The sequence below is a fragment of the Polyergus mexicanus genome, unplaced genomic scaffold, assembly GCF_030449975.1.
Source record: "Polyergus mexicanus isolate NDT 795.1 unplaced genomic scaffold, iyPolMexi1.0 SCAF_3, whole genome shotgun sequence".
Lineage (NCBI taxonomy): Eukaryota > Metazoa > Arthropoda > Insecta > Hymenoptera > Formicidae > Polyergus > Polyergus mexicanus.
The window spans coordinates 6,723,393-6,746,770 of record NW_027223323.1 but is presented as its reverse complement, the minus strand read 5'-3'; the positions used below and the strand labels follow the sequence as shown (position 1 = coordinate 6,746,770).

The window sequence follows — 23,378 nt, the reverse complement described above, 5'->3', positions numbered from 1 at the left end:
ACGGAGCGTATCCTCTATACAAAAGTAGTCTATGACACAAAATTCAGTAGCTTCCTGATGCATCCGTTCGAATATGAAGTTACATATTCTATGGGGATGGAATAAGGACTCTGATATGCGAACTGAGAGTAACGGAGCACGAATAGCCGAGTAGACGATTCGTGGGCTCTATCGTAGCGGGTGTCGATTCGTTGCTTCTATCCGATTTGCACTTGGTTGTCGGCATCCTCGACTCGAGCGATTCTAATGATGTGGCCGCGACGCGCAGTGCCGTTATGACAGATCCGCGTGTCGCTGTATATCGTACGCGCTTCGGCGAGTCGTTTGACAGTCCTCTCCTCGCGCAAAGCCTTTAAAGTGGGAGCAATGGCGCGCCGGGATGCTAACGAGTAGCCCAGCTGACAACCGGACAAACAAAATGGTAGTTCGCCGTGGTCGTGCACCGGCAGGTGATACGTGATTCCGCATACGTGAGTTGGACGACCGAGGTGGGGGACTGGGAAGTTTTAAGCTACGATATGAGTACTGACAGTCATGATCGGACCAAAACATCCTGCAAGATACCCGGGAGATGCGACGAGGAGAATACGTTCGATGGTAAACGGATTAAGAAGGAGCGCGGTGACATTTGTGCGGAGAATGGTGACGCTGCTGTCGCCGCCGCTTCCATCTCCTGCTCCGCGACTCCTGTCACCACCACCACCACCACCACCACCACCACCACCATCGCCAACGCTGCTATTACCGTCGAGAAAGGACAACTGCCGGCCGGCAGGTCCTTTACCACGAATGGTTTTCACGGGGATGGTGGTGATCCACTGCAAGATCTCGTCGCGAGTAAATTCGCGACGTTGGCTAATCATAGCGCTTCTTCTAAACAGGACAAGATTCGCATTATGATAGAGGATGGCATTAGGTTAAAAGTCAATTTTTATTTCGAACAAACTTTCACGCATGATTATTTCAATTATTAATCCTTGTAGATTAATTTTTTTGCGCTCTGTTCCTGATCATATATGGATCGAAATGTCTTTTGTCACAGTTTTAGCTGTCTTAAAGTGATTGAAAAAAATCTACAAAAATTTACATTTCTTGACATTTGCAGAAGATGATCAACAAATGTATAATAAAAATTAAAGAATAAATTTTAATCATTTTTTTTTTTTTTTTTAATTATATTTATACATTCTATTGTTGTCCATTCCATTGTTCTATTGATAGTCTCAAAATGATCCATAGATGATTTTTAAAAGTTAATATTGCACACTGAGTGACACAAGTACCATTTATGAAGTTTATACGTGGGATTTACAAGATACTTTTTTTTCAAGAATTATTAATATATCAACATGAAGTATGATTTATGCATTTAGATACTTGAATACTTGAATATTTTATCAGGAAAAAAATAAAATCGAAAATCTTAATATGAAATGAGATCACAATAATTTTTGAATTATAATTTTTAAAGTCAACTATTGATATTCGCTATTCATTATTGATTGTCACTAATTATCTGATATTGATTTTTGCACATTTGATTTCAATTGATTGTTTCTTATATATATTATATACATTATCAGCTGATATTGACAAATTGATTGTTAATACTAATACTTAACTGTTATATGCAAATAATTTAATCTATTTTTATATGGTTGATTAATTTAACAATTGAAATGGTTGATTATTTTGTTAAAATAGGATTATTAAATTTAATATTTGCTGTTAGTATTCGATTTATTAATCAGCTGTTAATTGTCATAGTATACCATTTTATATCCATGCATAAAAAATGATGAGCTAAAATCAGCTGTGCAATAAAAATTAATATTATACAACTTATGAAAATCAATAACAGATTGTTAAACGTAATTAACTGAATTTGAATGCGCGAATTTTGCACAATATCATTGGTCAACTTTAATCAAGAAATATAGTAATTAGTGTCTCTTTCGTGTCAAATTGCGCGCAACAATAGTAAGGCAGACCGTGCGTATGTATGTATATATACATATATATATTTGTCACTATGCGTTAAGAATTGGTCGCATTGATCAATTTGGGCCATATCTTTTTACAATTTCCAACATAGGATTGCGCTGACGGTCGATACTATTAATTTATTATTCATCGATTTTATTTAATCTCACAATTTTCATCAATAATACAGTTGACAAATTACCATAGGAATTATTGATGAATAAATTTTGGGGCTATTGAATCATTATGATCTGCATATATGCACACATACACATACATCCATAATAAAAATCTTTAACACAGTTGATTTAATCATTAGCAAAGTGTTAGGAAAAATGATACTCTATCTATACTAGAAAGCAGCTTTGCAATAGGATTGAAAAAAATTATGATTTTCTCTTGATAGTTTTAAGACTATTGATTCCTTATCAACGTCATACTGAATTATAACGATAGAGGCGAGAAATCATATAAATTTTTTGTTGCAAAATACATCGAAATAGAGATGTTTCTTTTTTTTTTTAATGCGACTACTCGTTTGATAATTGCATTAGTAAAATACAACGATAACTTTTTTAATTCGTGAATTAATAACTATAAATCTTTGTCATTCGTCGTAAGATCCATTTTTGCTGAAAATGTAGGACAATTGCAGATATAAATTATACAATTATTTATTAATAGGGTAAGGGAAAAAAAGGAAGTTTTCGACGTATTTTATTAATCGATATTATCGAATGATCGCATCTAAAAAAAACTTTTATTTCGATATGTACTTCTTGATATAAGAATATATAAACTTAATTTCCGCGAAGATTAAAAATATTTTAAGATCAATAATAATATATGTAATTATGTAATTATATAAGATCATATATAATTCAATTCGAAATTTGGCGCAATATATGATGTGGCTATATATAATTAAATCCGAAATTTGACACGATAATATTTTATATATAATCATATTTGGCTAGATCTGATTATATATGAAAAAAGATCTAGCCGATCTATATATATATATATATATATATATATATATATATATATATATATATATATATATATATATATGCTAAATATCTTATGTATTTATTATTTTTTAAATATGAATTCTTTTGCTTTGGATAAGAAAAATTTCAGTAATATATATTAATTTTTTAAATTACAGCGAAGAATCTAGAGCACGTGTAGATGAGATCTTTTCGCAAGTGGAACGACTTAAATTAGAAGAAAAGTTATTGTTGTACCTGAAACTTCCGTTATTGCTGACAAATCCAGGTGGGACCATTGATCCACTGAGGCAGCCATTGAATCCATTAGGAAATCGTTATGAAATTCATCAAACTATTATGTGGATTAAAACACATTTGGAAGAAGATCCTGATGTATCTTTACCGAAGCAAGAAGTTTATGATGAATACAAGTAAGTTGTGTGTGTATATACACCATATATTAAATGTATTAGAAATAGTGGTACAAACAAAAAGAATATGATCCTTATATAAATGCAAATAGAAAATATAGAACAAAATTTTGTTTTATACAAATTTTGTAAAAAGTCTTCTTTTATTCAAAGTAATGCGATAACTTTCAATAATGTATTTATTTAGTTTTTAATATATATTTTTTCTAATTTTTATATTAAAAATATAAAATTCAAGAAAATTAAATGAAAGACATGAGTATGTTATTTATATAAACTTAAGTTTTACAAATATTATTTCTAATACAATATATTTATTGTCGAATAATTAAAAAAAAATCATTTCTTGAAAAGATTGCATTTTTTATTTCTATTTTTAGCATCTACTGTATAAGAAATTCTATGAAACCATTATCGACAGCTGATTTTGGAAAAGTCATGAAACAGGTATATCCACGAGTACGTCCTCGCAGACTGGGCACACGAGGAAATTCTCGTTACTGCTACGCGGGTATGCGTAAACGAATTAAATTGGATCCTCCGACACTGCCAAAGATATCTGGCCCTCAAACTGTGAGCAATACAAACGAACATCTATATACATACATACACACACACACACACGCACACGCGCACACAGATAAATGTATATAATATTTATAATAAGAAATTTTTATGCAATCATTTAAAGCAAAAACATCTGGGCATGCGTGCGTGCGTGTATACTTATATATACACAGATATGTAAAAAAATTTGTTTAATTTACCGATAAATTTTTTGTTTTTGTTCTAAACTATTATTAAAAAAAAGTGTGGTCAAGTTGCCATAGAGACAATGTTCTCCATTTCTTTCACAATCGAATTTACAATTAATTTTGTGGCAGAATTAAAGCTTATTACAAGTAGATTGCAAATATTGCCATAATTTTGTAATTTCAAGTGAGAATTTGTCTGAAACAACTCTTAAAATCAATAATAATCATAAATAAAAATGCATTATATCTATATTTTTAAATTAATTTTGTATATATATAGCATTTAATTATTATTTATTGTTATTAAATTTAGGGAGAACATTCAGAGGAAAACATTACTGAGGAAATGTTAGGCGCTGCATCTACATTGATAAGAGAATGGGCGGAGAACGTATTAGGCTTGAAATTTCCAAATTTGAGTGCCTTAGCGCGGCATCTTGTTGATAATTTTCGTGTTGATACTCGGTCTCTGGCTGCTGTTTGCATTTTATCCACTTCAGACGAGCATAATGCTTTATCTGATAAAGGTGAGTAAATCGAATTTATCAAATATTAGTTTAATAAAGCAAGTTTCTCATAAACTTTTGCATTTCAATTATTCATTTTGAAAATTGCTAATTGTTAAGTTAATTGTTAATTGTTAAGTTTCTTATTTAGAGGCAATTTCGGATCTACCAACAATACCTGTGAGTGTTAAGCCTGCTAAACTCCGAGAGGCTCAATTACAGTTGCAACGCAAACTTCAGCAACGGGAGCATATCAAAGATCAGAAACGTCGTCATCTCGACACTACCATACAGGTATATTTTATAGCATCTCCGTACAACTTATATATGAAAAAGGAAATATGTAAATAGACTTAACCTTTATTTTTTTCTATCTGTTTTTCAATTTTTAGATAAAGAAATTAGAGAAGCACAATGCAAATTTTTATTTTCTTATTTTCAAGATATTTAATTTCACAAATTCTTTTTAGCAATAAGATTAAAAGAGTTAGGATATGTATGAAACATTTTTAATTACGATTAATTTAGAGTATAATTATATATCCAGAATAATTTGTTTCCCCTAGAATAAAGAAAAAGTCATTGAAGGTAAAGGAAATATTAGCAGAGGATATAAAAAAGTCAAGTCTAATCAATCACCTCAAGGTACAAATACAGCAGTGATCACACAGAATTCATTGGCAAAATTGAACTTGTCTGCTATAGCCTACAACCGGCAAAAAAGGGTATCAAAAACCTGCAATCAACAGCAGCAACAATCCTGCAATGTTTCCGAAGAATCTAACTGTGATAATCTAGTAGTATCGCGTGAAGATAAACAGAGTAATAGCAACCCTAGAATAATGATGAGTGTGCAACGCGATATCAAAAGTAAAAATTCCAGGAAACGTGCCAATAATCCAATTGTAACACAGCAGGAATCCAGTCCCGAAAAACAGACGAAACTTGCAGAAGAGAGTTCGAAGCATTCCAAAGTCTTGTTACCCAAGCTAGCATCTATCCAACGTGCCGGTAAGATATCAGTGATACTAGCTAGCAATTCAAAATCTATCAAGTGCAAAGCGGTAGAGGCTGCGGACAGTCAGCTCGTTAAAAACTGTGATATTGATTCGTCGAGTTGTTCTGCCACCGGTGCAGTAGAAACAACCTCAGGACTTCTCACCAAGGATCAGATCCGCCTCTTGCAGGATACGTCGGTCTTCAAAAATGAAAAGGTTCGAGACATCGATACGGATGCATTGGACGATTATTTAAATGGTGGAAACAATTCGCAGGAGCAAGAGGAAGAGTTGCTGCAGTACTTTCAACAGAGCAGTTCGTCTAGCTCTGATGTGGAAACCGGCGTCATTGGTTCTGATGCCGAACAGATTTCTCGATCGGACAAAGTGTCGCAATTACGATTAATATTACAACAGAATTTAAAGGCGTCTACTATTGCCGCTGATCTAGCGCCTGCAACTATTGTTCGGCAAACCGTTGCCACGGAAAAACGAGACTCTTCGCAGAAACACAACAATCTCATTCTTTCGACTCTTTTAAATCATAATCCAAGCAATACTCGTCGTCGCGTTAGCTTTGAAACAAATGTCGTCGAACATGCCCAAGAGGCAGCAACACAGAGCGTGGCCAATACTGTACCACAGAGTCCGAATACGCGGCGTAGGATATTCAACTTCACCCCCATCTCGCCCGGACCGCATTCTCCGATTAATGGTCGGGCGTCCAAGTCAAATTCAGCGAATGCCAGTCCATTCGTATCACCGCGTAATACCCCAGTGCCAAGATCTCGCAGTAATTTACAAGCTGTCAGTTCTAGAACGCGCGGTCAAAAGACGCTCTCTCGCTCCATCTCTTGCAACGTACCGTATACCATTAAGACGACAGACACCTTTATCGTACCGACATCCAGTGGAGCGGAACCCACGCGACATGTGCTGACAATTGCAACGACCAATTCGTCGCAGGTGAGACAGAAAGCAAATATAGAAACTCTTATTATTGCAGCCAGATCTTTGTATTTTTAATACCTCCTTTTTTCATATTTTTGTGTATCTTTTCAATATTTTTAATACTATTTATATCTTTAATAATTTAAACGTTATTCAACTATTACTTCACATTTGCTCTTTGGTCATGCATGTGTAGAATGAGAATATTTATATAACAAATATCATATTTTCATTGTGTGCCTATGTATTGAAATAAATATATGCAATAAATATGGAAAAATTATTAATAGAGAAATTTTTTAGTTTGAACGAATTAAAAATACGAACGTTTAACTGCAGATCTAAATCTTTTTGACAATTATATAAAAAAAAATTGGGAACTTTCTGTGCGATAATGATTTTTGAGATACAAGTAATAAAGGCCAATATTTACAAAAAGGTAAAAGTGTTAAATTCACGCGTGTGTCGAACAAAATTATATTGTTAAAAGACTTGATTTTTCTATGAAAATAATGATATTAAAAAATCTTGCAAATTGAAAATAAAGCGCATTATAAAATTTCATATTTTTCGATGCAGGTCGTTCTAAAGGGATCGCCATGCACTGCATTTTTGGATCTAACACCGCAGAAACAATTACTGATCAATTATCCGAGCCAAGAGAATCTACAAGAGATCAAGAATGTGTATCAAAAAGGCCAGCCACCCCCGCCCGATCAGGAAATCACAGAGCTTCTTCATGCTAGCAGACATTTGAGCAATGAACAATTATTCTACAGATCACAATCGGTACCATTGCATAGGATGGTGTATCCCGTGCAATCCGTAATATCCCCAATCTCGACGCAACATAGCCTATCGACTGTGCAAAGTCAAAGTTTCAATCCATCAACGAGCAGTTCCGTTGCGCCTACTCCAGTACCGAGCGAATATAATGACTTCGGTCCTTCCATCGGACAAGAAAGCACGTACTTATTGGATGACGCAAACTTTATATCAGATGAGCAGCAATTTTTAATGACAGACAAAGGAATCACATCTGAAAACATTAATAATATTCTTACAATTCTGGACGAGGAAGGCCAGCCGAATTTGCAAATGTTGCCTGAACAGACTACGGAAGAGACATTGAACAATGCGATCAATCTTGCTTTACCAAATACTAATCTCAATCTATCGGAAGAAGATATGCTAGATCCATCAAGTATCCTCAGTGATGCGGGTAATGCATTACAGAAAATAATTCAATCACGTTCGTATCCTAACACACCATTGCCGGCACCAGTGTCAGCATATACGCCATCGTATATCGAGGATAGCAATGGTTCTAGATCGTACCCATCAACGCCTCTGCATACAGTACAATCACAAGAGGTGTATCAAGATTCAGGCGAGCCGCTACTTTCCAGTCCCATTCTTAATTCTCTCAGTTTACAAAGCGACACTATAAATGTTGCTGTTGCTACTGTCACCGGCGCCACTGCCGGCACTGATGTCGACACTGCCGCAACTGCTTCTTCCAATAATCTGTGTAGGAACGTTGCTGACTTCTTGGAAGCCAGTTTTCTTGGAGAAACTGATACAGAGACGGATGATCTGGACCCTCTCGGTAATTTCGACGGCCTGCAAGATATGGATTCGTTGACACCACTGTTTAACGAAGTTACGGAGCCTAATCACTGAAACTGTTTCTTTGATCTATCATTTTGCAATTGCACAGGGAGAAGTGTAATAAACTATAGACTGTTTGGGTCCGGTGATTCTCAATCGTATTATTTTATAGACCATTTTAGAATGAAAGAAGATTACAAGCAAGAAGTATGAGTAAATTTTAGTAAATAATTAAGATATTATTCAATTTTAAGATGTAGGATATTTCGAATTTTCTGTATCTACTGCGATATGTAATTTGATCATACGACAGTTACAAATATTTTAATTATTTTTTACTACAAATTTTTATGTATATAGATTTCTTATAGAAGAAATTATTTCAGCTTATAGTAAATTATATTTTAACATACAATTTACTATGCGGGCTGTATCGACGACTGTTTAATCTTTATCGCAATAAAAATAGTATTGAAATGTTCGAACTTTCCGAAACTTCGAAAAACTCGCGAGATTTTTTTAAATATATGTTTATAAATTATTAAAGATTATATACATCATTTTAAGTATATATGATATATATATATATATATATATAATTAAAGAAAAATGTTTGTGTTTTCTATGAAATTTGTTTTATTCCTCAAAAACTAACTTTCTCACAAAAAGCTAAACAATACATAAAATTTAGAAATAACTTGTATTTTATTCCAAATATATTGGACATTTTATGCCATACAAATGTAATCTAAAATATATTTATGTATTTTGGGTTCTTATATTTCAGTGATAAATAGAATTAAAATATTGTAGAGAAATATTAAGTTATTTAATTCAACAACAACAAAAAATAGAGAAAAACATTTTTGGATGATTAAATTTACATCTCTTCTAACTGTTTACTGTTTCTTCTTCTTCTTCTATGGCTGCTTGTGCTTGTTTACTGTTTGCAGTAGTAACCATTGATCTTTATACGCACATATGATATATGTACATACATAATACCAGATAATACAGTATATAATATACAGTAATATAGTATTCGATTCATACGCACCAATACGAGCAGCAGAACTGTTGATTGACCAATCAGGATAAAAAGAGTAAAGATTTCTTTGAGCTCTTGCATACAGAATCATAACCTATCCTATTCGTGTAATAATAACGACATGATACCGATACTTGATTTATCACTATCTTGTGAAATAGAAGCTTATCAAAGTTATCTTTCCCATTTGTTCGACGTGCTGACTAATCGATCAATCGTAAAATATAATATATTATTTGTCTTCCTCATCGTTTTCCCATAAAGTTCACTGTAATTCCACAAATCGCGCAATTATATAATTTATTTCTTTATAAAGAAAGTTTCTTGTACACTTTTTATATAAATTTGTTGTAAATAGAAGAATATTATGACCATGCTATACTTTGAAAAATTAAAGTATATGACTGAAGTGTATGACTATGTGACTTGATGGAAGTAAGTGTGCAGCTTTATCATTGAAATGTTTCGATTAATCTAAAGACACGTTGGAAAAAATCACAGTTGATCTTTAGCCACCTTAGGTAAATAATCATGCTAATTATTTATTATTAAATTTTTTAATCTGTCTTTCTTTCCTCATTAGAGAAATAAATTTTTCCAATATATTTTTTAATTCCACATTATATATATTTACACATTTATGTTCTATCATATATGATAATACATCACAATTTAATAAATATAAAACTTGAAATAATGAAAATAATAATAATTCTTTTTTTTATTACAATTGCGTCAATATTTTGTCATTAATTATATTTCTTTTTTACAGAAAGAGTTCCGATTGTAGAGAATTTGTACGCACTGTCAGAACTGAAAGATGAAACAGATTTGTTAATTCTAAGAAAATGGCACAAGAGTCAACTAAACTTTGCCATAGAAAATCCACATTTTTCATGAAGGTTCCATTAAAGTCAATCGAACAGATATATCTAATATTTCTCATACCAGCATTAACCAATTGTTTTATATACATAATTAATTTTGCTGCTGACTTAGTGGTAGCTATTCAACACTTTAAAGAACAAAATCTGTTATGGGGAGCTTGTACTATTGCAATTATGTATGCCCCGGCACTTACATATTTTATACTGACAATTTCAAGACCAGATTGGTGGATGACAGATGACGACAAAGTATCGAAAGGCATTTTTAGATGGTTTGCTCTTCAAGTGTTTCAGTTCATTGGATTTGTATTCTTTGTATTATACAGGTAATACTTAATTTTCAATATGAGTAAATTTTTATTTATTCTTTATTTAATTAACAAGTTAGATAATTTACATTATTTATTTAATTGATGAATTTAATTTGTTAGTTTGTAGGCTGTAATCAATGGTTATATAGGGAAAGTAGTTTATTTTTACAGATATGCAGGACTAATTGTACTCTCTGTGGATGCCATAAATTTATTTGGAGATGCAAGAGTTAAGACATTAAATGTAGCTGCAGCACCTGCAGCTATTGAATTGTACTTCTTCCTACAGGCGTGGTTTCAAGCCGCACCACAAGCTATTTTTCAAACACATTTACTCTTCAGACAGAGTTCTGCGTTTCGCAGTTATCAATCTGGTATATTATATTTTTTATATAAATGTAATATTTACATTACATTTTTTTATAGCTTGATGAGTTCCACAAAATAATTTGCTTTTAAAAAATTTTATTTTATATAATAACGAGTATATGCAACTCACTCATTTGCAGTGACTGTACAAGTACTCTGCATCATTATGTCCGTTGTAATACTAGCCATTGAGACAGCCTCTTTTCAAAGATTCGAGAGCCAACGTGTAAATGGCAGAAAACTACCTTGGGCGATGTGGCTGAAGAAGTACTGCGTTGAGGTATATTATAACTAAAAATAAAATATTCCAACAATTTTAAATTTATTATTTGTTCATATAATTTAACAATTTCATTAAACTTGCATTTAACTTTTATCTTTACACAACCATTATTATTTTGTGTAAATTTCATATAATATTATTTGCATTGTTATATATCTTATTATGTATTTTGTATTTCCATTTGACTGAGGATGATTCTAGAGCATAATAAACATATTATTTCTGTGAATTATTATAATTAATGCTATGTTAATTCTATTCAACTAGGAACTGAACAATATCGAAGAAAAGGCGCCGTTACAAGCGTTACCTTTACCTGAAGGAAAGGAACAAGACAATGCCACGCCGCATGAATCAACATCATCGGAAAAATCGCCGGAAGATCCAGCCGTTATCGAAAACGAAGGGCAGCATCAAAATAAATACCATGAAACTTCCTTGCATCGCCAGATTTCCGTAACTCCACCGTTACCACCGAAAAATGCGCGCGTGACGCCACCGCCGACGCCGCTTCGCGGCATCACAACGGTGATGCCGCTTCCAGTGCCGGACGTACCAGCGCCACCGCGTCCAGATTCCGTTTATCGAGAAGAAGAAGCAGCGAAAGCAGCATCGATCCTCGAGTCAAATCAAAGACTAATAGACAGCAGCGCACAAAGTCTAAAAGTTCCTAAACGTAAATATTCTGAGAAAGGTCTCGAAGAAGACGATCCGATTGGAAAATTTCTATCCTTCCTCTGGTGGTTTCTCTTCATCCTGGCACGCGTGTTCGCCATTACTATAGCTTATGAATTCTATCCAGTATCCTTACTGGCTATGCTAGGTGTGCATTATGCCATCACGTTGATCTATCTTTTTTACTATTCAAAGTATTACGATGCAATTACGTCTATTGTTAATTTATGGCTCGGCCTGGTCTACATATTCAGTCTGATCGAATATCGGATCAAATTTAAGTACGCCGACTGGTGGACATTGCCGTACTATGTATTTGTGATCGCCCAGAACTCAACGCTAACACTGATGTGGTACTTGAATACCGATTGGGACGGATTCTGGTACACCTATATATTCTACACGATTTTCGTTAGCATGGCGCTCTGCGTTCTCTCGTCTTTAGTATACCACGCGATGTTTAAGCCAAAGAAATGTAGAGTGTACAGCAGTTGACAATCGCTAGAGAAGGCTATGTTCTTTGGATAAGTCTTCTAAAAATCGTACTTCCACTCTGTTGCTTCTATGCAAAGTATAAATAAATTATAGTTACAAATTTTCTTCAAGTATCAATAGATCTCATCGGAAGAAACTAAATGATGTTAATAAGCACAATAGAGATTTTCTATAATTTATTTACACCTTAACAGGTGCGTTATTTTTTTACTTTTATTAAAGGTTTAGATTGCTTTGCGTTCAGATGTTGAAGATAATATCTCATGCAAAAAAATCGTTTATAAAATGCATATTTATAAGTATAATTACAATATATTACAACTGTGACTGTAGTCATACATTATTCATAGAATAATGATCGGTATAGGAAGACTTTTAGACAGTCACACTATTTATAGATTGGTGCAAAAGAGGTTTGGCATAAATTTGTCAAAAAAGAATTAAAAACAAAATTATACACATTTGCACAATTCGTATTAATGAAAATGATCACTATTAAATATAATCATTAAGGAAAAAATATTCCATTTTTTTAGAAATTCTAGATGCTTGATTTTGCTTAATATAGTCAGAGCAAGTCTTAATAAAAAATAATCCATGGCATCTTTTGCACCATTCTAATACTTCAGGCAGCATGCTCGTTTTATTTTTTAACAATCTGTAAAAATATTTACAATGTTATATACATTTATATATATAAAAAAAGTGGACCTATTATATACACATTCCTTTTATATATACATATATATATATAATATAGTGTTTCGAAATTCACGATTAAATATACTACAGAAAAATTAATTAGTAATTTTTGAAATATAATTTAAAGCTACTTAATCATACACAAGATATTTTGTCTAAATATCCTGTGATTAGTCCAAGTTTAAATCCTTATATCTCTATCTACTGCTTGGAAAAAATCGCAAATACTTTCATTTAATTTTTTGAAAATTCAAAATATATATAATCTCTTCTTTCTCGTCTGAAAATTCAAAGCTGATTTCTAAATGGTCATGTAAAAGATTATAAGATATATATCTTACAATCCTCAATGTAATATGTATAGAGAAATTACAAAATACGTTTGTCTTTCAATAAAATTAGAACACAGTCTTAGTATTGTTGAAGAAAGTTGTCACCCATTATTCTATGTGAGCACATTTACATATATGTGTGTGGATACACATCTTTCTTTTTCACACATGAATACTCGAATCTCTATGAAGATTACCAAGCTGAGCTTCGAATAAAATGTCGTTCAATAATTTCTCGGCTATTATTCTTTGGTCCAGTCTCATGTTTCTAAGTTTGGCGGCGACATTACGACCGATCGCATCGTACTCATCTTCCATTACAAACGAATTGTTATGCGGTATTCTTAGAGACAGATCCGTGGATTCTGTTTCCTCGGAGCGTCGTCGAACTAGCGATGCATCGCTCCAATCCGCAGATTGGTGCTCGTAAGATTCTTCATTTTCAGCTACACATTCCTCCTGCATATGCATGTATATGTGAACACATTAATTTAATTACAATGTAAGCAGAGAAAGAACTTTTTCTTTATTTAGATTGCAATTAAAATCACATTCTTGTAAGAAACAGGCAAACGAAAATTAATCTGGTTATACAAATTATAATCTATCATTCTCTTTTCCAATAGGCTTTATATTTTAATTCTTGCATCCACGTATAGAACAACAAGGGGTTGATCTGCATTGCAAACAGCAAAAATTGGGGAAACATTATGCTTACCGATTTGCAGCGCTTTTTATTTTGTAACACCACACGTCTTGTTCGCACTATTTCAGAGCATTTATCAGGCGACATTGAATCGATGTATACCATTGCCGGTTTCCTTTGATTAGATTTGCATCTTATTTTCTCAATCAAGGACGGATGCAACCGCTGCAAGAGTAATAATTGGCAAATAATAATAATAAATCTCTTTTCTTTCTAAACCAATTTATATATTAATTTACCTTTATATGACTAAGGAAATTGCCAGTAGACTTCAGATTGCCATTTAACAATTTCTGACACTGCTGACAACGCACTGTAACATTAGTATCCTCTACTCTGGTCACTGTAAAATATTCTCCATCTAATATAGCAGGTAATCTGACTGGAGTTAATGTTGTACTCTGTTGAGCGTTTGACTGAATCTGCGTCATTTGATGCGTCTGGTGCTGCTGCTGCTGTTGCTGCTGCTGCTGTAGCACCAATGTGTCACGATTTTCTTGACTTTGCACTTGCATCTGTTGAGTAGGTGTTTGACTATTCACAGATTGAGTTTGAGTGATCTCACGTTGACGATTTGCAGTGGTAGCTACAGATTCATTGTACGTCTCAAATGTTTCCATCTTATTTTCATAGTTCTGCATGGGAAAATTATCCATAATGACAAAATGCATGTAACCCTTAGTCCAATAAGCAGACAAGGATCACTTCCTCTCTTGTCCTCTCTCTCCTTCTTGAATTAATTTTACAAGCTTGAGTATTCGAAGTAGCTGGAAAAGAATAAAAATTCATTATAGATTTTTCACTGCAATTAAACATAGCAATATTACTTATCTAGGATTCTTATTGAATTTTATATGAGCTGACAAATAAGAGCGTCGTGTGACGAATTTAGATAAGATAATAGATGAGAACGTGCATACGTTTATATAAGAGATTGTAAGAATCGCTTACCAACTTTGTTGATCAAAGTTGTACTCCCAGTAATGACACTGACAATGAACTGTCGACACCATTGAGCTCTATGGCCCGTATTCATAGTCCTTTTCTTCGAAATTTGCCTCTTGAAGAAATGAATTTATCTATCTAAAATATTGTATATCCGCGTGTATATATATATAGAATGTTAATTCGTGCCCATTAACCAAGTACATACGATACTGTCGACGACAAAATAAGTCGAAAAGTTTTCAACTATTTTGTTTCTACGAAAAAGAATTTATTAAATATGTTTCATCCAATCAGCGCCCTTTTTTTTACACATGCATGGATGCTTTTCATTTACGAGTTCATGAAAATTGACTTTGATTGAGTTCGATTGGCTCGATTTACTAAAGTCACGTTCGCAATTCTTATAGCATTATTTCATTCTTATCCTTTATTACAATTAAACAAACACAGATAATACAGTAAAAGACAAGTGGAACGAACTCTAAGAATGACAAATTATATTTAATTCAGTTTTATATCTAAATAAATGAAAACTTTTGGTAACTTTTTTAAATTACTTGTAATATAATAATTAGAAAGATTTCCGCATAAATGGGCGACTGTCTACGACGAGAGGTAATTATATATTAAAAGGTTATATCACTACTTTTTCAAAGTATTTGCCGACATATATCTTTTCCTTTGTATAATAGTTATTTTTATATCCAAATGTGATAACACAATACACACATTTTGTTATTTCCTATTTAAAAATTTTTTAAGTTTTTCTTTCTTATTTATTTATTTTATTATAACATTGTTTTCAGGTTTTACGAATGTTTAAAAAACTTCATAGAACAAGATTGAAGACATTTGAAGGTGATGAGCATGCATTGCAAGGTAAATTTACAAATTTTGTTATTATTATGTAATAAATACAATTTTAATATAAATAATACTTTACCGAATTGTTCTTTAGTTGTAAGAAAGAAGATAAATGACGAATACAGGAAATATAAAAATGTTACAAACGAGGCAGCAATTGAAGAGGTACATGCCTCTGTTTAATTCTAGTAACTAGAATAATATACATTCATTAGTATAAAGTGTGTAGGGAGATAGAGCATACTATATATACATAGTTATATATATGAAGTGAATATATTGAAGATTATATTGAATATATTTGTATTTAATTTAAAAGAAATTAATGCAAAAATTTTGTATTACTGTTTCAGTTGAATAAATTTGCGCAGGAAGTTGAATATGAGGTGCGAACGACTGTTATTCAGGTGGTTGAAACAACACCTGGAAAAATAGGTAAGTTATAATTGATATTAAAAATAATAGAGAAAAATTACATTATCTAACTAATAAGCGATATTGAAATATATTTTAGCACTGCGACTCACTCCAGATGTCCTAGTAGATAATGTATCGTACAAGGATCAGGAAAATAACAATACAGGCAAAGAAAACAGAATTCAAATTTGTGAAAAGTATACAACATCGAAAAATACGAAGCAATAATTTCTTGAGACTATGAAAAGTATTAAGAGTTTATTAAAAATGGCTTACAATTACATGTGGATTGTAAATATACTTGATTATTTAAAATTAATGTAAATATTGTATCTTACCATATATATGCTGTATAGATATAAGTGTACAAAATGAGAGACATTATAAGTTTACTGGATTTAATTAAAAGATGCAATTTTATTTCATATAATTAAGATATCTTTATTTACAGCAAACAATTACAGTAGATGCTCAAAGTATGTACAAGTCTTCGCTGCTTAATTTATTTCCTTCTTGATGTTACAAGCTGTTCCTACAAGAGTCCAATTGAATGTATTCTAAAATGAACTAAGCACTTCCCTCTTCTAATCTCATCCTGGAACATGTGGAAATTGCTTCACATATTTTTTCTATGGTTGTAACATCATGATTATGCACACCTTATCTCTCTTAAAGAGTTTACATAATTATTTGTGTGTACAAGGAAAGAGAATTATGGAATAGAAATTATATTACAATTTCTATTTGATTTTTACTTGAAAATATAGTTTGAAGAGCACACAAGCTGGCGAGGAAAAGGACTTAATACATGTAAAGGGTCTTTGGAGCAAACCTGAAGAGATATAGCCAATGAAAATAGTATTCTTTTGTTAATTGGTTACGATAATATGAAATTAATGGCCATTTTTAGGATTTCCGATTTTGCAAAATTTACTTCGATTTGATCAAAATAAAAAAATATTTCTTGGAAAGCTATTTAAACTGGATTAACAGTAATTCAATAAAATTCACTAAATATAATAAATGCTAATGGAGTATAACTAATTTAGTATGGAAATCTTACACATGCTCGGGATGGCTACGGATCTGATCAATGAGATCCGCCGGTCGCAATTGATCGGTACAAATGCGATGCACCGCTGTGAATAGTGGAAACTTGTCCACTAGGCCACGCGCCTTCAGCATATCGTGGACTTCGTCTGCCGTTGCTGGTCCCTGCAGTTTCTGCCCGGACAATAGTTCGTCTTCCAATGCCTTGATAGTCTGTCATCATTACATATAGCACAATTAGATTGATTCGGCATTACCGCATCAATGCTTAAAGATCGGCAGGAGTGATGCCAATGATACACGAAGCATCGATAGCAATCGGAGCTGAAGTATATCGTTTTGCTGATTTTCAAATCTTCGAGAACCTATTGAGACCTCACCTTGCCAGTCTTGACAAATTGTTCGCAGACTCTACGATTCCTTCCTCCATAGCAAGTTGTAATCAGATCTGCCACACCGCAGCTTTCGAAGAATGTGGAAAGTTTAGAACCGCTGTAGAAAGTATCGACAAACTTGACCATCTCCATCAGTCCTAATCGAATCACTGCGGCTTTCGTGTTGTCTCCCAATCCGAGACCATCCACGAAACCGGCGGCGCATGCCACTATATTCTACGAACGAAATGGATTTGGTTTATAAAATGATAAACAAACATATAATACACACGAGTTTCTTTAAAGATGATTAACTTGCCTTCAGGGCTCCACAAACTTCCACAGTCTCGCAATCTTCCACAACAACCACTCGAAAATTGGAAGTTTGAATGAGGTCCCTTAGCACCGGCGCCAATCGTTTATCTTTACATCCTGCAATTTTTTACGATTCTTAGATAATTTTCGTAATATTTGGATGGATTTAGTATACTTTCGAAATGATAATTAGAACAGAAAATCTTTCTTTCTCACTCTAAAAAATGTATATTCCATTTAAAAACACAGTGTTATATGTAGAAAAAATATCTACCAATCGTAGTTTCGCAGAACTTTTCCTCGGCGACCTCATTAGCGAGATTGGCGCCCATTAAAACGTTACACTGTATTCTCAGATTCTTCTCGATGATCTTGGAGATTAATTCAATATTGTTCCCTTCGCCTCGTCCGAAACCCTTTCATTAAAATTCATTAACTTAATAAATTACAATATGAAGAGGAAGAAAGAGAGTTATATGTTTGAAATATACCTTAATGAGAGAAAGACCGACCGCAGTTGGTTTTATGTTATCTAATAGCGTCGAGCATAAAGTGCGAATAAACTGATGTGGCAAGACAAAAATAAGGATATCGGCATCTTTTGCAGCTTCTACAACATCGGGTACGGCAACCTGGAAGAATATTTATCCAGAATTAGTTTCCCTACCTTAAACATCAAATTTTATGATATAGGAAGATATCATAGGAATGTATAGAAAAAAACTGCAGGACTTTAATTCTCTTTTCATCAGTTTGGCTATTATCTGATTAAAGACAAAGATCATGAAGACTGATTTTACAAGCAGCATGATCAAAGATTGTATGAGCTCGGATATATATATATCATTATTATGGACGTGTTTATATGTTTAATTTTTATATTTTTCCTTAAAGTATCTAATTAATTCGTATTTTTAAGTTACAGAAAGAGAGAGGGAAAAACTATCTGCCGTTTAGATTTTCTTTTTCGTATGAAAAGAAGATTTTTTTCATTGATATCAAGTAATCATTATTTAGTCGTCCAAACGTCAGTAATATCAGATATGAGGAGATACGTGATGTTTGATATGTTTGTATCATATTATTCGAGCATCTATATAAAGCGCAAACAAGCGTTACAAACCGGTCTACATCAGTGCTACACGAGCATCTCATCGAGATACACGTTCGTGCAATTTCTTCATTGAGTATCCAGTCAAGGGCAACGCAATAATGAGGCTTAACAGTATCATACCGAATTTTAAGGCTGAGACTACACAGGGTCCCATCGATTTTTACGAATGGCAGGGCAACTCGTAAGTTGCTTATAATATATAATATTTCTTTTACACATACATAAACATATATAAAAGTTGATCTTTTATATGGTTATTATAATATATAGTTGTGATTTATTATTGCATATATTAAAACGATGATTTATATAATAACTGCGTTTATTGGCAAGGAATAAGAATTATTTTATTCCTTGTCTATATATTTATTTTAATTATCCTTAATATATTTTTCTCTGAATATTTTTTAATTTGCAAATTTTTAAAGACTTATTGAATATATGCTAGAAAATTTGAAATTATTTTGCAATATTATGTCGTTATTATATTTGAAAATAAAAATTTTCAAAATAAATGTCGATATTGCTAAATGTAACACGAGAGAAAGCATAATACAAGAAAATATGAAATAAAATGCACATTATCGATTACAAAATTAACTTTTGCACATGTTGCAGAGATTTTATCTAGCGAGATTTTATCTATAGCTCGATTTTTATAATAATTTATAATATTTTATCTTATGGGATTTTATCTCGATTTTTATAATAATTTATCAGTAAACAGTCCAGTAGTTGTATAATTTATTATGTTAAATTTATTGCGCATATTGCGCATTTTTCCACACGTATATGATTTGCAGCAAAGTGTTATTCAAAAACACATCTTTTAAATGTTGTAAATAATCTATTTACAAGATTATATACATAGTAATTATATATAACTATATGTAATATAAAAAAATTATTTATGCGATTTAAAAAAATCCTTGGTATAAAGCCAAAGCGAAAATTTAACATAAGAAATGCAATTATGAGAAATATGAAAGTGTCGCACTCGAATCAGATGATTGCGACCAGTTATATAATTCTGATAAAGTGCACAAACAAGCGATTATATTTGTTAGCAGAAATGATATTACAGAAATTTGATTGCTATACTCGGTCATCTTTAGTAGAATTACATATTTTGAGGAATTTAATTATATAAATTATATATATATATATATATATATATATATATATATATATATATATATATATTGTTTATATTAATAGCGTAATATATAATTTTTATATTATGTATATTTATATTTATTATGTATATTTATATATATTTCTGTCTCTCTCTCTTTCATTCTCTTAGAATACCAATTTAAATTTTTTATTTGAATTTGTTAATGTTTATTCTTTGCAGATGGGTGGTTCTATTCTCCCATCCTGCAGACTTCACTCCTGTGTGCACTACTGAATTGGGTCGTATTGCCGTGCATCAGCCACATTTTCAGAAACGCAATACCAAGCTACTTGCTCATTCAGTTGACAAGCTCAAGGACCACGTGGACTGGGTCAATGTAAGTTTAATAAAACCTATATTAAGAATGCAATTTCTGATATTTTTATATCATTATATACATTTTTATATACTATATTCATTTATTAATCTTCTAAATTTTCACATTTTTCTCTTTGCTATTATTCTCAATTTTCAAATTAACTTTATACAATTTATCATTTCTAATTAATTTTTTCTTTCTTATAGGATATTAAGTCGTACTGCAGAGACATTCCTGGCGCTTTCCCGTATCCTATCATTGCCGATCATGATCGTAAGCTTGCCGTACAACTGGATATGATCGACGAACAAAGCAAGGACGATCCGGAAACTGCTCAGACTGTTCGTGCTCTGTATATTATCAGTCCGGATCATCGTCTGCGACTCTCCATGCAATATCCGACCTCCACTGGACGCAACGTCGAGTAAGTTGATGAAATATAACTAATACAAATATCGCGTATGACGCATTCAACAGATCCATAAAGAGAGAAAGAAAGAGTTTTGTATGCATATATAAATCTCTAATATATTATTGAAATCTATATTAATTGATATTATTTTCTCATTTCAGCGAGATATTGCGTGTGATCGATTCGTTGCAGCTAGTCGATAAACGACCAGGAATAGCAACTCCCGCTAATTGGGTAGTGAGTATCATTTTATTTCCTTCATTCTTTACTTCTTGTGATAATACTTTTATATCTGATTATGACGATTTAACATAAATGCGATGGGAATATGATTCTAATCTATTTTAATTATAGCCTGGTGAGAAAGTAATGATCTTGCCGACAGTGAAGGAAGAGGATCTTCCAAATCTCTTCCCAGGAGGTGTTGATCGTGTGTCTATGCCCTCTGGAAAAGTCTACGTTCGCACTACCACTGATTATTGATCGAGAACATTTTCTCTATGCATACAAATATATTTCTCACTTGCTTCTAATTTCTTTATCTGAATAGTTTTGATTTAATGCCTTAAAGCAAATCTAATAAATCTCAAGCAGATTGTATCTCGATGAAAAGTTTTTTTTTTTAAATTATATTATTTTTTGATATTTTTAATCTCAATTTTTAAGTTGTCGATCTAGATTATTCAGTTACCTCTTGAATTTCTCAGATTATCACATTTTTTAAATTTTGTTATCTATTAATCATGATATTCTTATATATTTTCTTTATGTCTGTGTAAAAATATTACAGATTGATGCTAAAATTATTTACTAATTATTTTTTCCAACATCTTATAATTGATATCGAATTATTTAAATTGTCAAAACAAATAGACTAAAATATATTCGGGATACTTGCCACATTTTCCGGAAGTTTGTGCCCAGGCAAATATTTAACATTCTCATGAAGAGTGTTGATTATGTCGGTCAGTTTTTCATTGTTGATAATCTCTTCGTACACATACATCGTTACTCGTGTCTCGAATATATTATTATATTTCGTGACATTCGCCCCGACGATTTTTGCGATTGCCGAGCCCCTAGAACGATTTATCGCATATGTAACAAGATTCTTCAAATGAATAACATGAATACTGTCCGTTAATATAACTTTTGGTTAATAATATTCATATATTAGCAAATGTGATGATTATAAGTACATATATATAATTCGATTAGTAAAATTATGATGAAAAAAGTGATATTTAAATTTTATTTATTAAATTTGTGCGGTCGCGTGTTGCGCGTCCTCGAAATTATAATGCAACGAGTTAATTTTGGAACAATAAGCAGATGGTGGAGCACAATTATATCGGTATGCCTGTCACCTCGCGCAAATTAGATCAAATAAAACTACGATCTGCTTTATTATTGACATTCAAGATGAAATGTATATATATTGCTTCCTTTAATATACAAATAATATATTAAGAAAATGTGTATGACATGTACCTTTCCTTCTATATTATCATAAAATTTTATTTTTATATTATTATATAATATATTGCAGAGAATTCTTATTTTATGCACATGCACATGTATACATACACATATATAAATTAATTGGGAATATTAAATATTATCTGAAAAAGATATAAAGAGAGCAATTTTTGGGTATTTAATGTTATCAGTTTATTTTCCTTTGATTATTTAACGTGTTACAATTCATGATTATATAAACTTACCTGAAGAAGAGATATATATGTCGCTTTCATCTTTAGATAAAGCTTTATATTTCAATAAACATGCGCATGTGCACTCCAACAAATAAATATAAAAGACAATTAAAAGGGAGAAATTAAAGGAAAGATGATAGGGATATTGCAAGAAATTAATTTGTAATTAATTATCCTTGGCATAAAGAAAATTACCAATTGCCGCTGCCGACGATGCATACTCTTTTCTTCGCGTCCGGCATGTTTCTTTTCTGTTTTAGATAGTCCCGTTCCAAATAATAATTCCGGATCGATAGTCGATCAACCACAAGGCCCGACCACAACTGACCGATTGACTTAGAAGCCCGCTGACCTTAGCAGCGATCGTGAAATATTTTCTAGCGTTTGCGCATGCAAGCTCTGGATTAAAGCCAACCGAGCAGACGCTTCAACGACGAACAAAGCGTCGCGAACGAAATTAGCGGTGCACCGATAATAGCGATAATAAGTTAAGGTCACGAATTCGATCTTGACCCTATGACGTGTCCTTCATTCAATTTTGTACTGATTCATTTGTATTTTGTATTTTGGAGTCAGGATATCCAAAAATGGAGTTATTAATTATTTAAAGTTAAATAATTAAAATATATTATAAT

The 23,378-nt window shown here is 32.2% G+C and overlaps 6 protein-coding genes across 9 annotated transcripts; 4 read left to right on the top strand and 2 right to left on the bottom strand.

The window, feature by feature from the left end:
• Positions 1-73: 73 nt before the first annotated feature.
• On the top strand, positions 74-8,737 carry LOC138931646 (DNA-binding protein RFX7). 3 transcript variants are annotated; one of them, XM_070292635.1, is made up of 8 exons: positions 74-916; positions 3,155-3,409; positions 3,790-3,982; positions 4,478-4,691; positions 4,810-4,964; positions 5,237-5,884; positions 5,945-6,634; positions 7,199-8,737. In XM_070292635.1, the coding sequence occupies exons 1-8, from the start codon at positions 519-521 to the stop codon at positions 8,300-8,302; spliced, it is 3,657 nt and encodes a 1,218-aa protein (XP_070148736.1). In that variant the 5' UTR covers positions 74-518; the 3' UTR covers positions 8,303-8,737. The 3 variants fall into 3 exon arrangements, with proteins under 3 accessions (XP_070148736.1, XP_070148735.1, XP_070148733.1); XM_070292634.1 differs by having other exon boundaries at positions 4,822-4,964; positions 5,237-6,634; XM_070292632.1 differs by having other exon boundaries at positions 5,237-6,634.
• Positions 8,738-9,346: 609 nt separating this feature from the next.
• On the top strand, positions 9,347-13,809 carry LOC138931759 (uncharacterized). 2 transcript variants are annotated; one of them, XM_070292841.1, is made up of 5 exons: positions 9,347-9,799; positions 10,051-10,491; positions 10,648-10,850; positions 10,986-11,125; positions 11,396-13,809. In XM_070292841.1, the coding sequence occupies exons 2-5, from the start codon at positions 10,127-10,129 to the stop codon at positions 12,296-12,298; spliced, it is 1,611 nt and encodes a 536-aa protein (XP_070148942.1). In that variant the 5' UTR covers positions 9,347-9,799; positions 10,051-10,126; the 3' UTR covers positions 12,299-13,809. The 2 variants fall into 2 exon arrangements, with proteins under 2 accessions (XP_070148942.1, XP_070148943.1); XM_070292842.1 differs by lacking the exon at positions 9,347-9,799 and having other exon boundaries at positions 10,308-10,491; positions 10,635-10,850.
• On the bottom strand, positions 12,641-15,228 carry LOC138931760 (uncharacterized). Its single transcript, XM_070292844.1, has 4 exons — positions 14,990-15,228; positions 14,278-14,805; positions 14,051-14,203; positions 12,641-13,791 (listed from the first exon to the last, which is right to left on the bottom strand). Exons 2-4 carry the CDS (start codon positions 14,707-14,709, stop codon positions 13,495-13,497), a joined length of 882 nt encoding a protein of 293 aa, XP_070148945.1. The 5' UTR covers positions 14,710-14,805; positions 14,990-15,228; the 3' UTR covers positions 12,641-13,494.
• Positions 15,229-15,421: 193 nt separating this feature from the next.
• LOC138945261 (complex III assembly factor LYRM7) lies at positions 15,422-16,674 on the top strand. The gene is made up of 5 exons (XM_070316657.1): positions 15,422-15,601; positions 15,793-15,865; positions 15,945-16,015; positions 16,204-16,285; positions 16,365-16,674. Exons 1-5 carry the CDS (start codon positions 15,578-15,580, stop codon positions 16,493-16,495), a joined length of 381 nt encoding a protein of 126 aa, XP_070172758.1. The 5' UTR covers positions 15,422-15,577; the 3' UTR covers positions 16,496-16,674.
• A 28-nt stretch (positions 16,675-16,702) lies between these two features.
• On the bottom strand, positions 16,703-23,270 carry LOC138945259 (glycerol-3-phosphate dehydrogenase [NAD(+)], cytoplasmic). Its single transcript, XM_070316655.1, has 8 exons — positions 22,939-23,270; positions 21,927-22,107; positions 18,498-18,638; positions 18,281-18,422; positions 18,011-18,123; positions 17,698-17,928; positions 17,331-17,530; positions 16,703-16,862 (listed from the first exon to the last, which is right to left on the bottom strand). Exons 1-8 carry the CDS (start codon positions 22,983-22,985, stop codon positions 16,835-16,837), a joined length of 1,083 nt encoding a protein of 360 aa, XP_070172756.1. The 5' UTR covers positions 22,986-23,270; the 3' UTR covers positions 16,703-16,834.
• On the top strand, positions 19,123-22,487 carry LOC138945260 (peroxiredoxin-like protein). The gene is made up of 5 exons (XM_070316656.1): positions 19,123-19,301; positions 20,478-20,634; positions 20,823-21,040; positions 21,190-21,265; positions 21,383-22,487. The coding sequence occupies exons 1-5, from the start codon at positions 19,219-19,221 to the stop codon at positions 21,509-21,511; spliced, it is 663 nt and encodes a 220-aa protein (XP_070172757.1). The 5' UTR covers positions 19,123-19,218; the 3' UTR covers positions 21,512-22,487.
• Positions 23,271-23,378: the final 108 nt, after the last annotated feature.

Excerpts from the sequence above, each read along its gene's own strand:
- LOC138945259 (XM_070316655.1), bottom strand. The coding sequence starts at position 22,985 with ATGCCGGACGCGAAGAAAAGAGTATGCATCGTCGGCAGCGGCAATTG. Across the intron at positions 22,108-22,938 it reads ATCGTCGGCAGCGGCAATTG|GGGCTCGGCAATCGCAAAAA; the intron begins GTAATTTTCTTT and ends AAATCGTTCTAG. Across the intron at positions 17,531-17,697 it reads AATTTGTCAAGACTGGCAAG|ACTATCAAGGCATTGGAAGA; the intron begins GTGAGGTCTCAA and ends TAATGATGACAG.
- LOC138931646 (XM_070292632.1), top strand. The coding sequence starts at position 519 with ATGAGTACTGACAGTCATGATCGGACCAAAACATCCTGCAAGATACCC. Across the intron at positions 3,410-3,789 it reads GAAGTTTATGATGAATACAA|CATCTACTGTATAAGAAATT; the intron begins GTAAGTTGTGTG and ends TTCTATTTTTAG. Across the intron at positions 4,965-5,236 it reads ATCTCGACACTACCATACAG|AATAAAGAAAAAGTCATTGA; the intron begins GTATATTTTATA and ends TGTTTCCCCTAG.
- LOC138945261 (XM_070316657.1), top strand. The coding sequence starts at position 15,578 with ATGGGCGACTGTCTACGACGAGAG. Across the intron at positions 15,602-15,792 it reads GCGACTGTCTACGACGAGAG|GTTTTACGAATGTTTAAAAA; the intron begins GTAATTATATAT and ends CATTGTTTTCAG. Across the intron at positions 15,866-15,944 it reads TGATGAGCATGCATTGCAAG|TTGTAAGAAAGAAGATAAAT; the intron begins GTAAATTTACAA and ends ATTGTTCTTTAG.
- LOC138931759 (XM_070292841.1), top strand. The coding sequence starts at position 10,127 with ATGGCACAAGAGTCAACTAAACTTTGCCATAGAAAATCCACATTTTTC. Across the intron at positions 10,851-10,985 it reads GTTTCGCAGTTATCAATCTG|TGACTGTACAAGTACTCTGC; the intron begins GTATATTATATT and ends ACTCATTTGCAG. Across the intron at positions 11,126-11,395 it reads TGAAGAAGTACTGCGTTGAG|GAACTGAACAATATCGAAGA; the intron begins GTATATTATAAC and ends CTATTCAACTAG.
- LOC138931760 (XM_070292844.1), bottom strand. The coding sequence starts at position 14,709 with ATGCATTTTGTCATTATGGATAATTTTCCCATGCAGAACTATGAAAAT. Across the intron at positions 14,204-14,277 it reads ATTTCCTTAGTCATATAAAG|CGGTTGCATCCGTCCTTGAT; the intron begins GTAAATTAATAT and ends TTACTCTTGCAG. Across the intron at positions 13,792-14,050 it reads ATAAAAAGCGCTGCAAATCG|GAGGAATGTGTAGCTGAAAA; the intron begins GTAAGCATAATG and ends ATGCATATGCAG.
- LOC138945260 (XM_070316656.1), top strand. The coding sequence starts at position 19,219 with ATGAGGCTTAACAGTATCATACCGAATTTTAAGGCTGAGACTACACAG. Across the intron at positions 21,041-21,189 it reads TCCACTGGACGCAACGTCGA|CGAGATATTGCGTGTGATCG; the intron begins GTAAGTTGATGA and ends TTCTCATTTCAG. Across the intron at positions 21,266-21,382 it reads CAACTCCCGCTAATTGGGTA|CCTGGTGAGAAAGTAATGAT; the intron begins GTGAGTATCATT and ends TTTTAATTATAG.